Here is a 19,354-nt window from a genome sequence, read left to right as displayed (position 1 = left end):
AAACCAGCCTATTGTGGTACCTGCGGCTACTAGGGACTTGGAGGACTCCAAGTTGCTGGACGTAGTCAGGGCCCTGAAAATATGTTTCCAGGACGGCTGGAGTCAGAAAATCTGACTCGCTGTTTATCCTGTATGCACCCAACAAGCTGGGTGCTCCTGCTTCTAAGCAGACTATTGCTCGTTGGATTTGTAGTACAATTCAGCTTGCACATTCTGTGGCAGGCCTGCCACAGCCAAAATCTGTAAAAGCCCATTCCACAAGGAAAGTGGGCTCATCTTGGGCGGCTGCCCGAGGGGTCTCGGCTTTACAACTTTGCCGAGCAGCTACTTGGTCAGGGGCAAACACGTTTGCTAAATTCTACAAATTTGATACCCTGGCTGAGGAGGACCTGGAGTTCTCTCATTCGGTGCTGCAGAGTCATCCGCACTCTCCCGCCCGTTTGGGAGCTTTGGTATAATCCCCATGGTCCTGACGGAGTCCCCAGCATCCACTAGGACGTTAGAGAAAATAAGAATTTACTTACCGATAATTCTATTTCTCATAGTCCGTAGTGGATGCTGGGCGCCCATCCCAAGTGCGGATTGTCTGCATTACTTGTACATAGTTATTGTTACAAAAATCGGGTTATTGTTGTTGTGAGCCATCTTTTCAGAGGCTCCTTCTGTTATCATGCTGTTAACTGGGTTCAGATCACAAGTTGTACGGTGTGATTGGTGTGGCTGGTAATGAGTCTTACCCGGGATTCAAAATCCTTCCTTATTGTGTACGCTCGTCCGGGCACAGTATCCTAACTGAGGCTTGGAGGAGGGTCATAGGGGGAGGAGCCAGTGCACACCAGTTAGTCCTAAAGCTTTCTTTAGATGTGCCCAGTCTCCTGCGGAGCCGCTATTCCCCTTTTGCTCAGCGGTTGACCGAAAGTGACCTCACCGCTGAGCAGAAAGTTCCCACCATTGGTTACAATGGAGCGCATAGGCGCTACATTGTAACACTGCCGCGTGCTGCCTGTCAGTCAGTACAGGAGCACACAGCCGATCAGGAGGGTGCCACAACGTGGCGCTCCCTGATTGGCTGAAGAAACCCACTTAGACAGAAGTCAGAGTGGGTTTCTGGCATTCGGGGAAAGGGGACCCATGTGAAAACATGGGTCCCCTTTCAGTGCGTGGCTCGGGTCTCCGTTTTATTTTTTTAATCAAGTACGTGGATTACAAAAGGATTATCCGAGGAGCCTGGTACCCTGGATCTGGTGAGTATAATTTATTCAACAGATACCCCATGGATTCTACTGGACAAGAGGACCGACCTGCGTGTGAACATAAGGTAAGTATGTATGTATGTTTGTGTGGATGGATGTAATAAAACTTTACTTTCAAGGTGTGTGTGTATTGTCTTTTTTTGGGTATTTTTTTAGTAGTAGTACTACAGGTACCAGCGGGCCCGTTTTTCCGCCGCATGCTGGTACTTGTGATTCTCCAAGTACCAGCATGCGGGGGAGGCTTGCTGGGCCTTGTAGTACTGCTACTAGAAACAATATCTTACACTTTTACAAAAAGGCTATCAGCCCCCCATCCGCAGCCCATTGGATGGGGGGGACAGCCTCGGGCTTCACCCCTGGCCCTTGGGTGGCTGGGGGGGGACCCCTTGATTGAAGGGGTCCCCACTCCCCCAGGGTACCCCGGCCAGGGGTGACTAGTTGGATATTTGATGCCACGGCCGCAGGGCACTGTATAAAAGTGACCCCCGGCTGTGGCATTATCTGTCCAGCTAGTGGAGCCCGGTGCTGGTTTTAAAAATACGGGGGACCCCTACGCTTTTTGTCCCCCGTATTTTTGGAACCAGAACCAGGCGCAGAGCCCGATGCTGGTTGCTTAAATATGGGGGAACCCCTGTCATTTTCTTTCCCATATTTCTGCAACCAGGATCAGCTCAAAGAGCCCGAGGCTGGTTATGCTTAGGAGGGGGGACCCCACGCATTTTTTTTTCAAAAAATTAACACTTTCCCACCCCTTCCCACTGATATACATGCACGGATCTCATGGATCCGTGCATGCCTATCCAATCACGGCTCAAAAAAAGCAGGTCTGTTTTTTTTTAGCACTTTTTAACGAGTTGTATTTTTTCACGGCAGTGTTTTTTTTTTTTTTGCTTTGCACTTCTTAGTAAATGACCGAGATTCATACTTAAACAGCCGCGTTTTGACCGATGGTGTATTCATTCGTATTTTTTTTGTTGGACTTCAAAAAAAATACGAATGCCCTCATCACTGCTGAGATTTGAGTTTAGTAAATGACCGAGATGACACTTTGAAGAAAAAACGGCATCTCGGTCAAAATCGGGACCTTAGTAAATATACCCCATTGTTTGACAATAGACAAAGCAGAGGCCTTTAATGTCATTGGTGTGGGCTTGTACAGCGAGATTTTCTCACATGGTTATAATATACGTGAGTCTCTCCCGCATCGGTAATGCCACCAGTCAAATCATACTGATAACAGCAGTGGCGGGCTGGGCCAGGGGGCAGGGTGCCATTTGCCACCGGGGCTGGTGTACTGTTGGGCATTTCAGGCCACCACTTCATAATCGGAGTGGCTGCCCAGCATTATCTGTGTGTCTCCTGCCCGATATCTATGTTCGGCCCTGGTGCTGGCAGTGTGGTGTTTGCAGTCGCGCTGTGCTGCCGGGTATTAGCAATGTCGATTGGTGGATGGCTGGCAATCCACCAATCACATTCATGGGTGCATCTGAGCACTGATTGGTGGAAAGCTAGTGCTATCCATCAATCAGGTTAAGCTGCAGTGAGGGCGCGAAGGGGGAGAAAGAGAGAGAGAGAGAGAGAGAGAGAGAGAGCAGCTGCAGGTGGAAGACTGGAGGGGCCATGGAGCAGCAGCACTGTAAGAGGGTGAGCACTGGACAGGGGTTAGTAAATGTATTGGGCCGCTCCAAATGAGGTCTTCTTGTAAAGGGATCCTTTATCGCTGGGGTTTATAGTGGGCCAGTCTGGAGCAATTAAATATAGGTTTTATATTTTTTGTGGGGGACAATGGGGCAATGTGTTTTACTTCTGTGGTAGGCAATGTATTTTACTTCTGTAGGGGGCAATGTGTTTTAGTCTTGTGGGGGGCAATGTGTGTTACTCCTGTAGGGGGCAATGTGTTTAACTCATGTGGGGGACAATCTGTATTACTCCTGTTAGGGGCAATGTGTTCCACTCCTGTGTGGGGGCAATGTGTTTTTACTATTGTGTGAGGCAATGTGTTTGAGGGTTTTCCTGTGGGGGCCAATGTGTTTCAGGTTTTTCCTGTTGGTGCCAATGTGTATGAGTTTTTTTCCTGTGTGGGTCAATGTGTTTATTACTGTGGGGGCCAATGTGTGATTTCGGATGAGACAGTCCATACACCTTGTATGGAGAGGTCACACCCCCTTCTTGTTACACCATGCCCCATTTTTTTGGCCAGTTCACTTGCATGCATTTGCCCCCCCAGACTGGAAGTTGCCAGCCAGCCCCTGGATGATAGTAATAAGAAATGTAATGTGGTTTACAATTAGGTATTTACAGACTAACATTTTCTACTATAGAAGATATTTAGGGGAACATTTAGTAAGCAGTGATAAGAGCGGAGAAGTGACCCAGTGGAGAAGTTGCCCATGGCAACCAATCAGCACTGAAGTAATATCTATAATTTTAATACTATAAAATGATACAGAGCTGCTGATTGGTTGATGTGGCCACTTCTCCACTGGCTCACTTCTCTGCTCTTATCACTGCTTAGTAAATGTCCCCCTTACTATGTTATGCCGGCGCTTGGGATCCTGGTGCCCAGCATTCTGGCACCGGGAACCCGACCGCCAGCATGCAGGCAGCGGGGTGAGCATAAAAGAGCCCCTTGCAGGCTCACTGCACTCACCATGCTGAAGGCATGGTGGCACACTACGCACGCTACGCTATTTATTTTCACTCCAGGGGTGTCGTGGATACCTCAAGAGGGAGAATAGTTGTCGGTATTCCGGCTGTTGGGATACCTCCCGATATTTAGACAGACAAGTGAACTAAAAAGAAGTAAATAAAAAATGTATCAGTAAAAATTCTATAGCTCAATGGGTAGGTGCTGCTAGTGTTATACTGTAATTGTATTGTAATACCCCTTTAATAAATACTAAAGGCTCCATTTATCAATGTTACTAATTGCTGGCAGCATATTTCCTTTAGTATCACAGTGAATATGCTACTGTTATTTACCATAACTTACCAAGGACTGTCAAGGTCCAGCAGTGTCCCCTTCCTCCGCAGCGCCCTCCTCTGAATTACTGACTCTTTGATATCCCTTTCACATTGCAAATGTCGAGTCCCACCCAGTAATTGGAAACAGGTCCTTACCGGGTGGGAACTGGCATTTGCCCCTTCACGCTGCCATCCGTGCCGGGCTGGGTTGCTATCCAGGGGCAGGGACCGTGGCATCATCAGGGGCGGGGGTGGAGGCAGCGGGGGCGGAAGCAGTGCTGGAGATGAGCTAATCTCCACGCTGCCTCTCCCTATGTAGTGAACGGGTCCCGGGTTGCATCGAACCGGCAACCCGTTCACACTGCCACTGACCTGGTATTCAACCCGGGAATAACACTGCCTTATTCCTGGGTTGAATTACTGGCTCAGGCGACCCGGAAATTCGCCATGGGCCCTTTCACACCGCATAGCGACCATTGCCGGGTCAATATCAGGTTATTTGTGCAGTGTAAAAGGGGTATAACACTGTCAGCAACGGGTCACTGACAGTTGTCCATGTGTGACGGCCATCTGTACATGTGCATTGTGCTTCCACCCAGTGGGAACTCAGCAATGCCTGGGAGGCTTCACTGAAGCTGGAAAGAGCTTACTGGTTCCCCAATGCCGGCAAGGGGGAACGAAAGCATAGGCAAACGCAGGGGGCGTGTTTTCCGGTTGCCTGGAAACCCCCCTCCTCTTGGCAAGTGGCTCAAATTATGACAACAGCAATGGTATATAATATTATTACTAGAGCTGCTGCCATATTATGCAGTTTAAGGGACTAAGCAAAGCTGCTGCACATGCCCTTTGGTAGCAGCTTCTTCTACCAAGTTTGCTTTGTGTGGATCTGAGTCCCCAATCAGTGCTCTGGACCAGAGAGTAGCTACCAGGAAAAAGATACAGGAGCCTTACCATGAGGTGTTTGTTAATTTATTTATAATGGTATGTTAACCTTTTCCTGACAACTTTTTTATATTATTTAAATACTGTATATTTGATACAGCCTATACTATAGACTATCTATAGTTTTTAATATTAATACTATATTCCATACAGTATCCAGTGTATAAAAAGACCAATGTTTACATTAATGTCCATGGTCGTTACTAGGTTCTTCTACCGCTCCCCCACACTCCCACAGTTACTCCAATGTTCCGCAGAGTGGTAGATTGTGGATTCCATTTGGAAACCCCCCTCTACAAATCCTGCGTTTGCCACTGGTACAGTACCATTAATGCCATTAAGTAATACAGCCATAAACAATGTGGCGTAGGAGTTTTTAGATGTTTTTGTGCATGGGTAGTTAAAAAATCGCTCAACTACATGAACATCAGCATTGTGTCCACTTCTGTGTCAGGTTCTATACACGCTGTTGGCATCTATAGGGTAAATCTTGTGGGTGAACATCCCTAAACTTCCTCTGTCATTCTGATACATGAATATATCATATATGATGCACAGCAAGCGTGAGAATATAATGACACATACTGTATACATACAAATCACACTAGGCAGGACAGTGGTAATGATGCATACAGTAATAGGAGAGGAGAGTCGGCTCTGGTCTCTGCTGGCAGCTTCCTATAGAGAGGCACAGCAGCAGCGTTTCCTCGCTGTGGGGGCGGTGTTTTTGAAGCGGCTTTAATAGAGAGCAGCAGTAACTAACACTAGTCTGCTGGCACCGTCCTGTCCTGCTCTCACCCCAGGCTCTGCGGCTCCCTCATGACACAAGCAATCAGCAGCAGCTACCCGGGGCTGGAGGGAACAGAGGCCATGAGTCTTCTCCTCCTGTGACACAGGGACCCGGGACTGGTGTTTCTGTGTGGTCAGGGTGTGGGGAAGACATGCTGCATTTGGTATAATGGAAATAAAGGACTCAGGCAGCGTGGTCCTGACAGGATACCACTCGTACTCCCCAGCAAGGTCACCAATAGCTGAGGACAGCCCTGCTGTGCCAGTGGGGATGCCCTGCAGCCAGTCACCACGTATCAGGTAACCTCAATATATATTGCTGCTGGTGGTATTAGTGCATGGCTGTTGGTATTAGTGCATGGCTGGCACTTTGTATGAGCCAGAATGCTGAGAGATGAGCTGGAGTCTACATAGAGCATATCCTGAGTAGGTGGATGTGACTGATGCTGTCAGACTGCACACACACGATAACATTGTGTACCATGAGATTTCTTCTGCAGGTTTATTATTCAGGCATATAGTCTGGTGACTTATTGAACTCTGTACTATAGAAAAGTTAAACTAACATTGCTGTCTGACCTTAAGTTTGTGTTATTGCTCTTTAAACGGGGGCACTGGCTGATTTAGGCTGGAGGGGTAGTGAAAAGGAAAAATCCTGTTTTTTGTTTTTAATATTTCTTTGAAGTCTATGAAATGTATTATAATATGAAATGTATTCCTTATGTAGTGCAATTGGCAACATGCACATACTGTATATTGAAACAATTGGTAAACTCACATCCAGTACATAGATAAAGTGAGTAATCCAACTATAAAAGTACCTATAAAAAAACAGAACTTGTTCCAGACAGGCCATTACTACAGCTTAAAGCAGGAAATCTATCACAGTGATGATCTGAGGCACAAAGAGCCCCCCTCTTCTGGTTTCAGCTTATTAAAGGATGGAGTCATTATGTTTTTGTCTGACAAAGTGACTTGCTCATGTTTGGCTTTTTGCGCTTGATATATCAAGTCTTGTGTTTGGCTCTGAAATTTTGTGATTCAGAATATAGGATATTGGTGCTTGGATGAATAACATATTTCGGAAGCCATTGACATTAGGTAAAAATATCCCTTTTGAGCAGTGACCGCAATACTGTCTCCAATTTCTAATCTTAACGTATAACAGCTGTCCTGTAGTAATGGCTGGAACTTGCCATATGTGCTAAGAGTCTGCATCCATGCTCCACAGAGAGTTTATTAGCTCAGCATGTGGCCTTCTGGAATGTAAAACATATGAAGGGAATTACACCATATTTCATCAAATGTTCTTAGAAATACACCACAGAAAATCTATAGCTTTGATCCACTAGCTCCAGGCTTAATGGTGGATGAATATTTGTTTATATTTTTTGGGCTCCTAAAACCAAATATGAATGAGGTAATGTGATAAGGCCGGCAAGCTGATGATGAATAAGAAACTGGAAACGAAATAAGTCTTTCATTAAAAATGTTTGTATCTAAATCAATAAATAAATTGTCGCAAAATAAATAATTATATATATATATATATATATATATACACACACACACACACACACACACACACACACACGGGCGTAGCTACCATAGGTGCAGGCAGTGAAGCTGCTATGGGGCCCAGAGCTGAGAGGGGCCCACCTTCCCTGTCAAAGTTACATGTGTTATATAAATTTTTAGCCATTGGGTGGTACGTAGGGGTCCTTTCAAACTCTTTCTTTGGGGGCCTGCAATATATCTAGCTATGTCCCTGGACCTGCTCATTGTAGTGTGGTATAAAATTTACTGGATGGCATTTTAATGTTATATAATATGAACCAGGACACTGTAATGAGGCATAATATGAACGGGGAGCACTATATATCATAATGTGAATTGGGGGCACTACAATGGGGCATAACATTAAATAAGGCTACTATGGTTCAGTAAAATTAACTAGGGCACTATTATAGGGCATACAATTAAAAACTGCTGCAGTGAAGTGTCTCTCTAGAAGCGTTGGGACGGGGGCCCCCTTCAAAATGTTGCCATGGTGCCCACAAAGTTCTGGCTACGCCCCTGTGTATATATATATATATATATATATATATATATCATCCAAAGTTAGACCCTGGCACTCCGGTCTTATGTTTCACCTGCTCAGGTGCCTTCCCATCAGACCAATGTCTGCTGCATATATTCCCAGGATTCGGGCGGCACTCAGAGACTTTCACAACTCAGATGAAATAGTGAACAAGCCCCGCAGGGCTGCTTTAATGTGACGTTTCGGGGCAAAGATCCCCTTCCTCAGACAATCAGATTGTCTGAGGAAGGGGATCTTTGCCCCGAAACGTCACATTAAAGCAGCCCTGCGGGGCTTGTTCACTATTTCATCTGAGTTGTGAAAGTCTCTGAGTGCCGCCCGAATCCTGGGAATATATATACAGGTTGAGTATCCCATATCCAAATATTCCGAAATACGGAATATTCCGAAATACGGACTTTTTGGAGTGAGAGTGAGATAGTGAAACCTTTGTTTTCTGATGGCTCAGTGTACACAAACTTTGTTTAATACACAAAGTTATTAAAAATATTGTATTAAATGACCTTCAGGCTGTGTGTATAAGGTGTATATGAAACATAAATGAATTGTGTGAATGTAGATACACTTTGTTCAATGCACAAAGTTACAAAAAAAAATTGGCTAAAATAACTTCAGGCTGTGTGTATAAGGTGTATATGTAACATAAATGCATTCTGTGCTAAGACTTGGGTCCCATCACCATGATATCTCATTAAGGTATGCAATTATTCCAAAATACGGAAAAATCCGATATCCAAAATACCTCTAGTCCCAAGCATTTTGGATAAGGGAGACTCAACCTGTATATATATATATTGCACACAACTCAAACTGATTAGCATAATGGTAGTTTCTTGTTATGTTAAATCATAATTCAAATGTCAGTCCCTCAGTTGGCAAATAAAATGTATTGTAATAATGAGACGTTAGGTTATGCATAGCCCACACTTGCATGGATGTGCAAGGCAACATGGGCTCTGTGATACCTACCTGGTATGTCCATACTGTAGGTCAAATCTCAAGTTGTAGCTCAGTCAATCTCTATCATATCAGGGTGTATGGATCCATAGTGGACCCACACATGTAGGTGTGAATAAAGGACTAATAGAGATGGAGATGTGGCAAATAAGTGTGTGTGTGTATATATATATATATATATATATATATCTATTCTACTTTTCTCTAACGTCCTAGTGGATGCTGGGGACTCCGTAAGGACCATGGGGAATAGCGGGCTCCGCAGGAGACTGGGCACTCTAAAGAAAGATTTAGTACTATCTGGTGTGCACTGGCTCCTCCCTCTATGCCCCTCCTCCAGACCTCAGTTAGAATCTGTGCCCGGCCAGAGCTGGGTGCTCCTAGTGGGCTCTCCTGAGCTTGCTAGAAAGAAAGTATTTTGTCAGGTTTTTTATTTTCAGAGAGCTTCTGCTGGCAACAGACTCTCTGCTACGAGGGACTGAGGGGAGAGAAGCAAACCTACTCACGGCAGCTAGGTAGCGCTTCTTAGGCTACTGGACACCATTAGCTCCAGAGGGATCGAACACAGGTACCTAACCTTGATCGTCCGTTCCCGGAGCCGCGCCGCCGTCCCCCTCGCAGAGCCAGAAGAACAGAAGCAGCAGAAGCATGAAGACGTCGAAATCGGCGGCTGAAGACTCCTGTCTTCACTTAAGGTAGCGCACAGCACTGCATCTGTGCGCCATTGCTCCCACAGCACACCGCACACTCCGGTCACTGTAGGGCGCAGGGGGGGGGCGCCCTGGGCAGCAATTAAGTACCTTTTTGGCAAAAAGAGACATATATACAGTCTGGGACTGTATATATGCCCGAGCCCCCGCCATTTTTTACATATTAAAGCGGGACAGAAGCCTGCCGCTGAGGGGGCGGGGCCTTCTTCCTCAGCACACCAGCGCCATTTTCTCTTCACAGCTCCGCTGGAAGGACGCTCCCCAGGCTCTCCCCTGCAGTATACAGGTGCATTAGAGGGTAAAAAAGAGAGGGGGGGCACATAAATTTAGGCGCAGAGATATATTAACAGCAGCTACAGGGTAAACACTAAGGTACAGTGTAATCCCTGGGTTATATAGCGCTGGGGTGTGTGCTGGCATACTCTCTCTCTGTCTCCCCAAAAGCCTTTGTGGGGTCCTTTCCTCAGTCAGAGCATTCCCTGTGTGTGTGCTGTGTGTCGGTACGCCTGTGTCGACATGTTTGATGAGGAAGGATACGTGGAGGCAGAACAAGTGCAGCTGAGTGTGGTGTCGCCGCCGACGGTGCCGACACCTGATTGGATGGATATGTGGAAGGTGTTAAATGATAATGTAAACTCCTTGCATAACAGATTGGATAAAACTGTAACCGTGGGACAGTCAGGGTCTCAACCCATGCCTGATCCTACAGCGCAGAGGCCGTCAGGGTCTCAAAAGCGCACACTATCCCAGATAGTTGACACAGATGTCGACACGGAATCTGACTCCAGTGTCGATGACGATGAGGCAAAGTTGCAGCCTAAAATGACTAAAGCCATCCGCTACATGATTGTAGCAATGAAGGATGTATTACACATTTCTGAGGAAAATCCTGTCCCTGACAAGAGGATTTATATGTATGGGGAGAAAAAGCATGAAGTGACTTTTCCCCCTTCACATGAATTAGATGAATTATGTGAAAAAGCGTGGGATTCCCCTGACAGTAAGGTGATAGTTTCCAAGAGATTACTTATGGCGTATCCTTTCCCGCCAACGGACAGGTTACGCTGGGAATCCTCCCCTAGGGTAGACAAGGCGTTGACACACTTGTCTAAGAAGGTGGCCCGGCCGTCTCCGGATACGGCCGCCCTAAAGGATCCTGCGGATAGAAAGCAGGAAGCTATCCTGAAGTCTGTTTATACACATTCTGGCACACTGCTGAGGCCTGCAAATGCTTCGGCCTGGATGTGTAGTGCGGTAGCTGCATGGACGGATACTCTGTCTGAGGAGATAGATACCCTGGACAGGGACACTGTCCTACTGACCCTGGCACATATCAAGGACGCGGTCCTATATATGCGGGATGCCCAGAGGGACATTTGCCTGCTGGGCTCTAGAGTTAACGCAATGTCCATTTCTGCCAGAAGGGTCTTATGGACTCGGCAATGGACAGGGGATACCGACTCTAAAAAACACATGGAGGTTTTACCTTATAAGGGTGAGGAATTGTTTGGGGACGGTCTCTCGGACCTAGTTTCCACAGCTACGGCTGGGAAGTCAAATTTCTTGCCTTATGTCCCTCCACAACCTAAGAAAGCACCGTATTACCAAATGCAGTCCTTTCGTTCTCAGAAGAGCAAGAAGGTCAGAGGTGCGTCCTTTCTTGCCAGAGGCAGGGGTAGAGGAAAAAAGCTGCACCATCCAGCTAGTTCCCAGGAACAAAAGTCTTCCCCGGCTTCCACTAAATCCACCGCATGACGCTGGGGCTCCACAGGCGGAGCCAGGAGCCGTGGGGGCGCGTCTCCGACATTTCAGCCACCAGTGGGTTCGCTCACAGGTGGATCCTTGGGCTATACAAGTTGTGTCTCAAGGATACAAGCTGGAATTCGAGGTGACGCCCCCTCACCGTTACCTAAAATCGGCCTTACCAACTTCCCCCATGGAAAGGGAGATAGTGTCGGCGGCAATTCACAAACTTTTTCTCCAGCAGGTGGTGGTAGAGGTTCCCCCCCTTCAACGGGGAAGGGGCTACTATTCCACTATGTTTGTGGTACCGAAACCGGACGGTTCGGTCAGACCCATTTTAAATTTAAAATCACTGAACATTTATCTGAAGAAATTCAAGTTCAAAATGGAATCGCTCAGAGCGGTCATTGCAAGCCTGGAAGAGGGGGATTTTATGGTGTCTCTGGACATTAAGGATGCTTACTTGCATGTCCCCATTTATCCGCCTCATCAGGAGTACCTCAGGTTTGTGGTACGGGACTGTCATTACCAATTCCAGACGTTGCCGTTTGGCCTGTCCACGGCACCGAGAGTTTTTACCAAGGTGATGGCGGAAATGATGGTGCTCCTTCGGAAGCAAGGGGTTACAATTATCCCATACTTGGACGATCTCCTCATAAAGGCGAGGTCCAGGGAGCAGTTGCTGATCAGCGTAGCACGCTCTCAGGAAGTGTTGCGTCAGCACGGCTGGATTCTGAACATTCCAAAGTCGCAGCTGATTCCTGTGACGCGTCTGCCCTTCCTGGGCATGATTCTGGACACAGACCAGAAGAAGGTGTTTCTCCCGGAGGAGAAGGCTCAGGAGCTCGTGACTCTGGTCAGAGACCTCCTAAAGCCAAAACAGGTGTCGGTGCATCACTGCACACGAGTCCTGGGAAAGATGGTGGCGTCATACGAAGCCATTCCCTTCGGCAGGTTCCATGCGAGGATCTTTCAGTGGGATCTGCTGGACAAGTGGTCTGGATCGCATCTTCAGATGCATCGGATGATCACCCTGTCCCACAGGGCCAGGGTGTCTCTTCTGTGGTGGCTACAAGGTGCTCACCTCCTCGAGGGCCGCAGATTCGGCATACAGGACTCGGTCCTGGTGACCACGGATGCAAGCCTCCGAGGGTGGGGGGCAGTCACTCAAGGAAGAAACTTCCAAGGGCTGTGGTCAAGTCAGGAGACTTGTCTGCACATAAATATCCTGGAGCTACGGGCCATATACAACGCCCTGAGTCAAGCGGAGCCTCTGCTTCGAGACCAACCAGTGCTGATTCAGTCAGACAACATCACGGCAGTCGCTCATGTAAACCGCCAGGGCGGCACAAGAAGCAGGGTGGCAATGGCGGAAGCCACCAGGATTCTTCGTTGGGCGGAGAATCACGTGCAAGCACTGTCAGCAGTGTTCATTCCGGGAGTGGACAACTGGGAAGCAGACTTCCTCAGCAGACACGACCTCCACCCGGGAGAGTGGGGACTTCATCAAGAAGTCTTCACGCAGATTGTAAATCGATGGGAACTGCCACAGGTGGACATGATGGCGTCCCGCCTCAACAAAAAATTAAAGAGGTATTGCGCCAGGTCAAGGGACCCTCAGGCGATGGCTGTGGACGCACTGGTGACACAGTGGGTTTTCCAGTCGGTCTATGTGTTTCCTCCTCTTCCTCTCATACCCAGGGTACTGAGAATCGTAAGAAAAAGAGGAGTGAGAACAATACTCATTGTTCCGGATTGGCCAAGAAGGACTTGGTACCCGGAACTGCAAGAAATGCTCACAGTGGACCCACGGCCTCTGCCTCTCAGACAGGACCTGTTGCAACAGAGGCCCTGTCTGTTCCAAGACTTACCACGGCTGCGTTTGACGGCATGGCGGTTGAACCCCGGATCCTAGCAGAAAAGGGCATTCCGGATGCAGTTATTCCTACGCTGATAAAGGCTAGGAAGGACGTGACAGCAAAACATTATCACCGTATATGGCGAAAATATGTTGCTTGGTGTGAGGCCAGGAAGGCCCCTACAGAGGAATTCCAGCTGGGTCGATTCCTGCACTTCCTACAGTCATGTGTGACTATGGGCCTAAAATTAGGGTCCATAAAGGTCCAGATTTCGGCCCTATCCATTTTCTTTCAAAAAGAACTGGCTTCACTGCCTGAGGTTCAGACGTTTGTTAAGGGAGTGCTGCATATTCAGCCTCCTTTTGTGCCACCAGTGGCACCTTGGGATCTTAACGTGGTCTTGGCTTTCCTGAAATCTCACTGGTTTGAGCCACTTAAGACAGTGGAGCTAAAGTATCTCACGTGGAAAGTGGTCATGCTGTTGGCCCTAGCCTCAGCTAGACGTGTGTCAGAATTGGCGGCTTTGTCATGTAAAAGCCCTATCTGGTTTTCCATATGGATAGGGCAGAATTGCGAACTCGTCCGCAGTTTCTGCCAAAGGTGGTGTCATCTTTTCATTTGAACCAACCCATTGTGGTGCCTGCGGCTACTCGTGACTTGGAGGATTCCAAGTTGCTTGATGTAGTCAGGGATTTGACGATCTCTGTTGCCAGGACGGCTGGAGTCAGGAAAACTGACTCGCTGTTTATCCTGTATGCATCCAACAAGCTGGGTGCTCCTGCTTCAAAGCAAACCATTGCTCGCTGGATCTGTAACACGATTCAGCAGGCTCATTCTGCGGCTGGATTGCCGCATCCAAAATCAGTGAAAGCCCATTCCACAAGGAAGGTGGGCTCTTCTTGGGCGGCTGCCCGAGGGGTCTCGGCATTACACCTTTGCCGAGCTGCTACTTGGTCGGGTTCAAACACATTTGCAAAGTTCTACAAGTTTGATACCCTGGCTGAGGAGGACCTGGTGTTTGCCCATTCGGTGCTGCAGAGTCATCCGCCCGTTTGGGAGCTTTGGTATAATCCCCATGGTCCTTACGGAGTCCCCAGCATCCACTAGGACGTTAGAGAAAATAAGAATTTACTCACCGGTAATTCTATTTCTCGTAGTCCGTAGTGGATGCTGGGTGCCCTTCCCAAGTGCGGACTTTCTGCAATACGTGTATATAGTTATTGCTTAACAAAGGGTTATGGTTATGTAGCATCGGTTGAGTGATGCTCAGTTGTTGTTCATACTGTTAACTAGGTAAGTTTATCACAAGTTGTACAGTGTGATTGGTGTGGCTGGTATGAGTCTTACCCTGGATTCCAAAATCCTTTCTTTGTAATGTCAGCTCTTCCGGGCACAGTTTCCTTAACTGAGGTCTGGAGGAGGGGCATAGAGGGAGGAGCCAGTGCACACCAGATAGTACTAAATCTTTCTTTAGAGTGCCCAGTCTCCTGCGGAGCCCGCTATTCCCCATGGTCCTTACGGAGTCCCCAGCATCCACTACAGACTACGAGAAATAGAATTACCGGTGAGTAAATTCTTATTATTTACAGCCTGTGCATACGGTCTTTTTTTCTTCACATCCACTAACAATGGGGTAGCATAAATCAGTCCTCTATCGTCCCACCTGTCATTAGATATATTGGATGATATTGCACAAGTTTATGCAATTCAGAAATTAATGCTCACTAAGGTTGAGACTGTCACGCTCCGCTTCTCTCCTCCTACTCTATAACTCCAGGAAACTGACCACTTTCTCCATTACTGCTCTTGCAGAACTCCTTGCTGCAATATCTTTTATACTGTACCAGATGGTTCTGTATATTTGGAGTAACTGAGTTCCTCATACTCATCTTACATAGCTTTCACATTAATGTGCACCCACCCACTTGGATTCCAATTAGTATCAGCTACATGCTTGGGATAGGCATATGAATATCCTTACAAAGAATTAAGGTTCAAAAAAGGTTGAGATTACCTAAAGCACAGGTTCTCAAACTCGGTCCTCAGGACCCCACACGGTGCATGTTTTGCAGGTCTCCTCACAGAATCACAAGTGACATAATTAGCTCCACCTGTGGACCTTTTAAAATGTGTCAGTGAGTAATTAATACACCTGTACACCTGCTAGGTTACCTGCAAAACATGCACTGTGTGGGGTCCTGAGGACCGAGTTTGAGAACCACTGACCTAAACGATTAAAAAAGGGGCAGACTAGATGGGTCAAGTGGTTCTTATCTGCCGTCAAATTCTATGTTTCTATGTTACATGTTAAGCTCTCTTTCCTGCTCTGCCACAACTCTCCTTATCTCTGTGCATCTCTATCTGGGAGTATTGCAGGGCCAACCTCACCTTCTGTTTTATGTCATTGTGTGTAATTTGTGTTATGTCACAATTCTCTCATTGTAGAGCACTCCATAATAAGTCAGCACTTTATAAACAATAAAACAATCTAGTATGTATATATATATATATATATACATACATACATACATACATACATACATATATATATATATATATATATATATAGCAGAAGGATGACTTTTATGAGTGTCTGAGCAAAGCCTTGGTCCATAGATTTGCAGAAAAATATTGGCATTGTAATTGGTTGTTTCGTTTCGGAGTTATGTGGCAAAACGTCCGCCTGCTATTTACAATGCATCACCATTGTGCTCTGGAAAATGTGTCAGTTTGTGAACTCTCCGTGTGCACCTGCTGGGTGACCTGGAACATGTGACTTGCTGGTTGGTCTGGAAACTGTGACAGTTATTTGCAGCCACTCAACATACAGTTTACATAATTTCAAAATTCGACTTCTAAGGTGCAGAAATGGTGTAAAATGTTCTGCTTAGCAAACCTTTACCCAGTTTAAACCGGGCGCATCAGCTAGTTATTATTATTATTATTATTATTATTATTATATTAATAGGAGAAACTTTGGAGCACATATTGACAAAATAAAGCACAATGCATAATCAGAGGGCCAGAATTGGGACACAATCAGAAAAGTACAAGGGCCTTAGGGGAGATCTATCAAACCTTCAAGAGATATAATGTGGAGAAGATGCCCATAGCAACCAGTCAGCTTACTAGTTGTCATTTTTTAGGCTGTGCTAGATAAATGACAGAAGCTGATGGACAATTTCTCCTGTTTAACTTTCTGGAAGGTTTATACATCTCTCCAGAGCCGTCTTAACAGCAGTGTAGGCCCCTGGGCACAGCAATGCACTGGGGCCCCTAACCATCCATCAGCGGCAGGGGTGGGGGGTGCTATCAGTGGCAGCTTTTATGTCCCGCGGGTGGAAGGGGTGTTCTTTCTTCTGCTCAACGTGTAAGACCTGGAGCAATGATTTCTGCTAATTATTCCTTTACTGCACAGATGGAGCGTTAGGGAGAACACTAAACTGTAGAATGTGGGACATTGTGCTGAATGAAGGGGCCCCGGTACATGACTTCCAGGGTGGTAGGGGGTGTCTAATACGCAGAGAAGGGGTCGATAGTGGAGTGGGCTTAATATTCATCATCTTCTGGTGGGAGGGCAGTATGCTTGACTGCAGATATCTCCAGTTCCTGGAAACAGATTTCTTAGTTTTCATGGGATAAAAAAAAACTAGACAGTCCCACCTTTCAGGAGGTACTGGGAACTTGGGGATCAGAGTTCAGGAGCCAGGGCAATCCACCAACGAAAATATAAAACTGCACATTAGGCGTGTGGAGCTGGAGCAGGGACCAGCTGCTGGAAGGCTGATATCTCTGTTTCTGGGCATAGTAGAGACAAGCTGCTAGTGTCCACCAAAAGGGGAGAGTCCCAGCTTTTGAAATATATCCTCAGAAAAACTATGTCAGACAGAACTCGAGATATCTGGCTGGGAAGAAAAATTAACAGGCATGGATGGGGACCACTACTTTGAAGTCGGATATCTTTGGTTCCCCAGGGCCGATTTTCAAAAATCTGGTACCCCTGGAAAGAGGGGACCCTCAGCTATCAGCCTATGTCCCTTTTACCCCTGGGGCCCTTGGGCAAGAGCCCATTGAGCCCATACGAAAAGACGGCCCTGCATCTCTCCCTGAGTGCATTAATAACAGGTAGTGTTTTTGTGCACAGGTACTGTAGCTGTTTATGTTATCACGGTGTTCAGGTAGTGTCTAAGCTACAATCCTCCCATCTATACTAGCATGGACCTTTCCAAGCCTCTCTTAACCATCTAGCAGTAATATCATGAGCTTAGGACCATCGAGACATACAGCTGGCCTGGGTGATACTGAAGGGCAGTGATGCAAGTAGAAAAAATGTCTTACGGGTACTGAGTGAGCGCGCCGAAGGCGCGCGCGCGCAAAAAAATGGGTGTGGCCAAATGCCACATGGGGCGTGGCCAATAAAAATGGGGGCGTGATACACATATGGGGGAGGGGCAGATACACGTATGACCCCAATAGTGCCAGATACACGTTGCCCCACAGTGCCAGATATACATTGCCCCACAGTGCCAGATACACATTGACTAACAGTGCCAGATACACATTGCCCCACAGTGCCAGATACAGAAATGCCCCCAGAGTGCCAGATATACATTGCCTCGCAGTGTCAGATACACGTTGCCCCACAGTGCCAGATATACATTGCCCCACAGTGCCAGACACACATTGCCCCACAGTGCCAGATACACAAATGCTCCCACTGTGTCAGATATACATTGCCCCCCGTGCCAGATACAGAAATGCCCCTACAGTGCCAGATATGCCCCCAGTGCCAGATATCCCCCAGTACCAGGTATACATGCCCCCCCAGTGCCAGATATCCCCCAGTGCCAGGTATACATGCCCCCCTGTGCCAGATATCCCCCAGTGCCAGGTATACATGCCCCCCTGTGCCAGATATCCCCCAGTGCCAGGTATATATGCCCCCCAGTGCCAGATATCCCCCAGTGCCAGGTATATATGCCCCCCCAGTGCCAGATATCCCCCAGTGCCAGATAGAAATGCCCCCCCAGTGCCAGATATCCCCCAGTGCCAGGTATAACATGCCCCCCCTCCCCCCCCCTTCCCTGCTCACCGCTGCCGCTGGCCGCTGCCGTCCTGTGTGAGGGAAGGAGAGCGCAGCCTGTGCCTCTCCTTCCCCTCAGTCTCCGGCGGGTGTCTCACAGTTTAATTCAGCGCCGATCCGTGAGCCAATCAGAGCTCGCACGGCGAGCTCTGATTGGCTCACGGATCGGCGCTGAATTAAACTATGACACCCGCTGGAGACTGAGGGGAAGGAGAGGCACAGGCTGCGCTCTCCTTCCCTCACATCAGCGGCGGTGCGAGGAGCGGCGGCCCGTCGGTGTGGGTACGGCGTACCCACGGCTAAATTCTTACGGGTACGCCGTACCCACCCGTACCCGCCCACTTGCACCACTGCTGAAGGGACATGGGTAATTTGGGAGGCATGGTCATGTCCTCTCTGTAAAAGTCAATAAAAAATATTAAGCATATCTCAGTAACTGGTAGGGGATTCTATGAGCCCCTCAAACAGTCCTAGTCCCAGGTAATAACTACCCCCTTCTTTTTGAGCCTTCAAACATGGGCACTGTACTAAAATGACTGTAAGGATACGGATTCTCTGATCACTCAGGTAAACAGTTTAGTAAAGTGGCAAATGCCCTTTATTGTAAATATACACACACAGTACACTAAAACAGTAACTATTACAAGCCAGGATGGTATCTTACTTACTAAGTCCCCACAGTAGTTTAGAATTACAGTCTCCTGATGTTACATGCCAGCAGTAGTTCTGTGTCTCCTGGTCTGGACTACCAGCTCACACAATACCCTTCGCAACAAATTCTCACCACTGACGGCACCGCAATGCCTAGTCCGCGCATGCACTCCAGAAGTACCTCTACTCTCTGACCTTCTGTGTAGATCTCATCCTCAGTGCACGTCCAGCAGCCTCTTGAAACCAGCAGATCCCAACAATGCTTCTAGGCCTCAGCACACTGGCAGCACTATCTTACCAGT

At 47.4% G+C, this 19,354-nt stretch overlaps 1 protein-coding gene across 2 annotated transcripts in view; it reads left to right on the top strand.

Moving 5' to 3' along the window:
- ARHGAP28 (Rho GTPase activating protein 28) overlaps positions 1-19,354 on the top strand; it is a 320,532-nt gene that overhangs the window by 78,936 nt on the left and 222,242 nt on the right. The window contains exon 1 of one of the 2 annotated variants that reach the window (XM_063923509.1): positions 5,907-6,248. The exons of the other annotated variant lie outside the window; for it this stretch is intronic. Coding sequence (XP_063779579.1) covers positions 6,118-6,248 — 131 coding nt within the window. The 5' untranslated portion in view covers positions 5,907-6,117. Of the gene's footprint in view, positions 1-5,906; positions 6,249-19,354 lie in introns of those variants that run through there. 2 annotated transcript variants of the gene reach the window in all.

The sequence above is a fragment of the Pseudophryne corroboree genome, chromosome 5 (assembly GCF_028390025.1).
Source record: "Pseudophryne corroboree isolate aPseCor3 chromosome 5, aPseCor3.hap2, whole genome shotgun sequence".
In the NCBI taxonomy this organism is placed as follows: domain Eukaryota; kingdom Metazoa; phylum Chordata; class Amphibia; order Anura; family Myobatrachidae; genus Pseudophryne; species Pseudophryne corroboree.
This window is presented reverse-complemented; position numbering and strand designations above follow the sequence as displayed.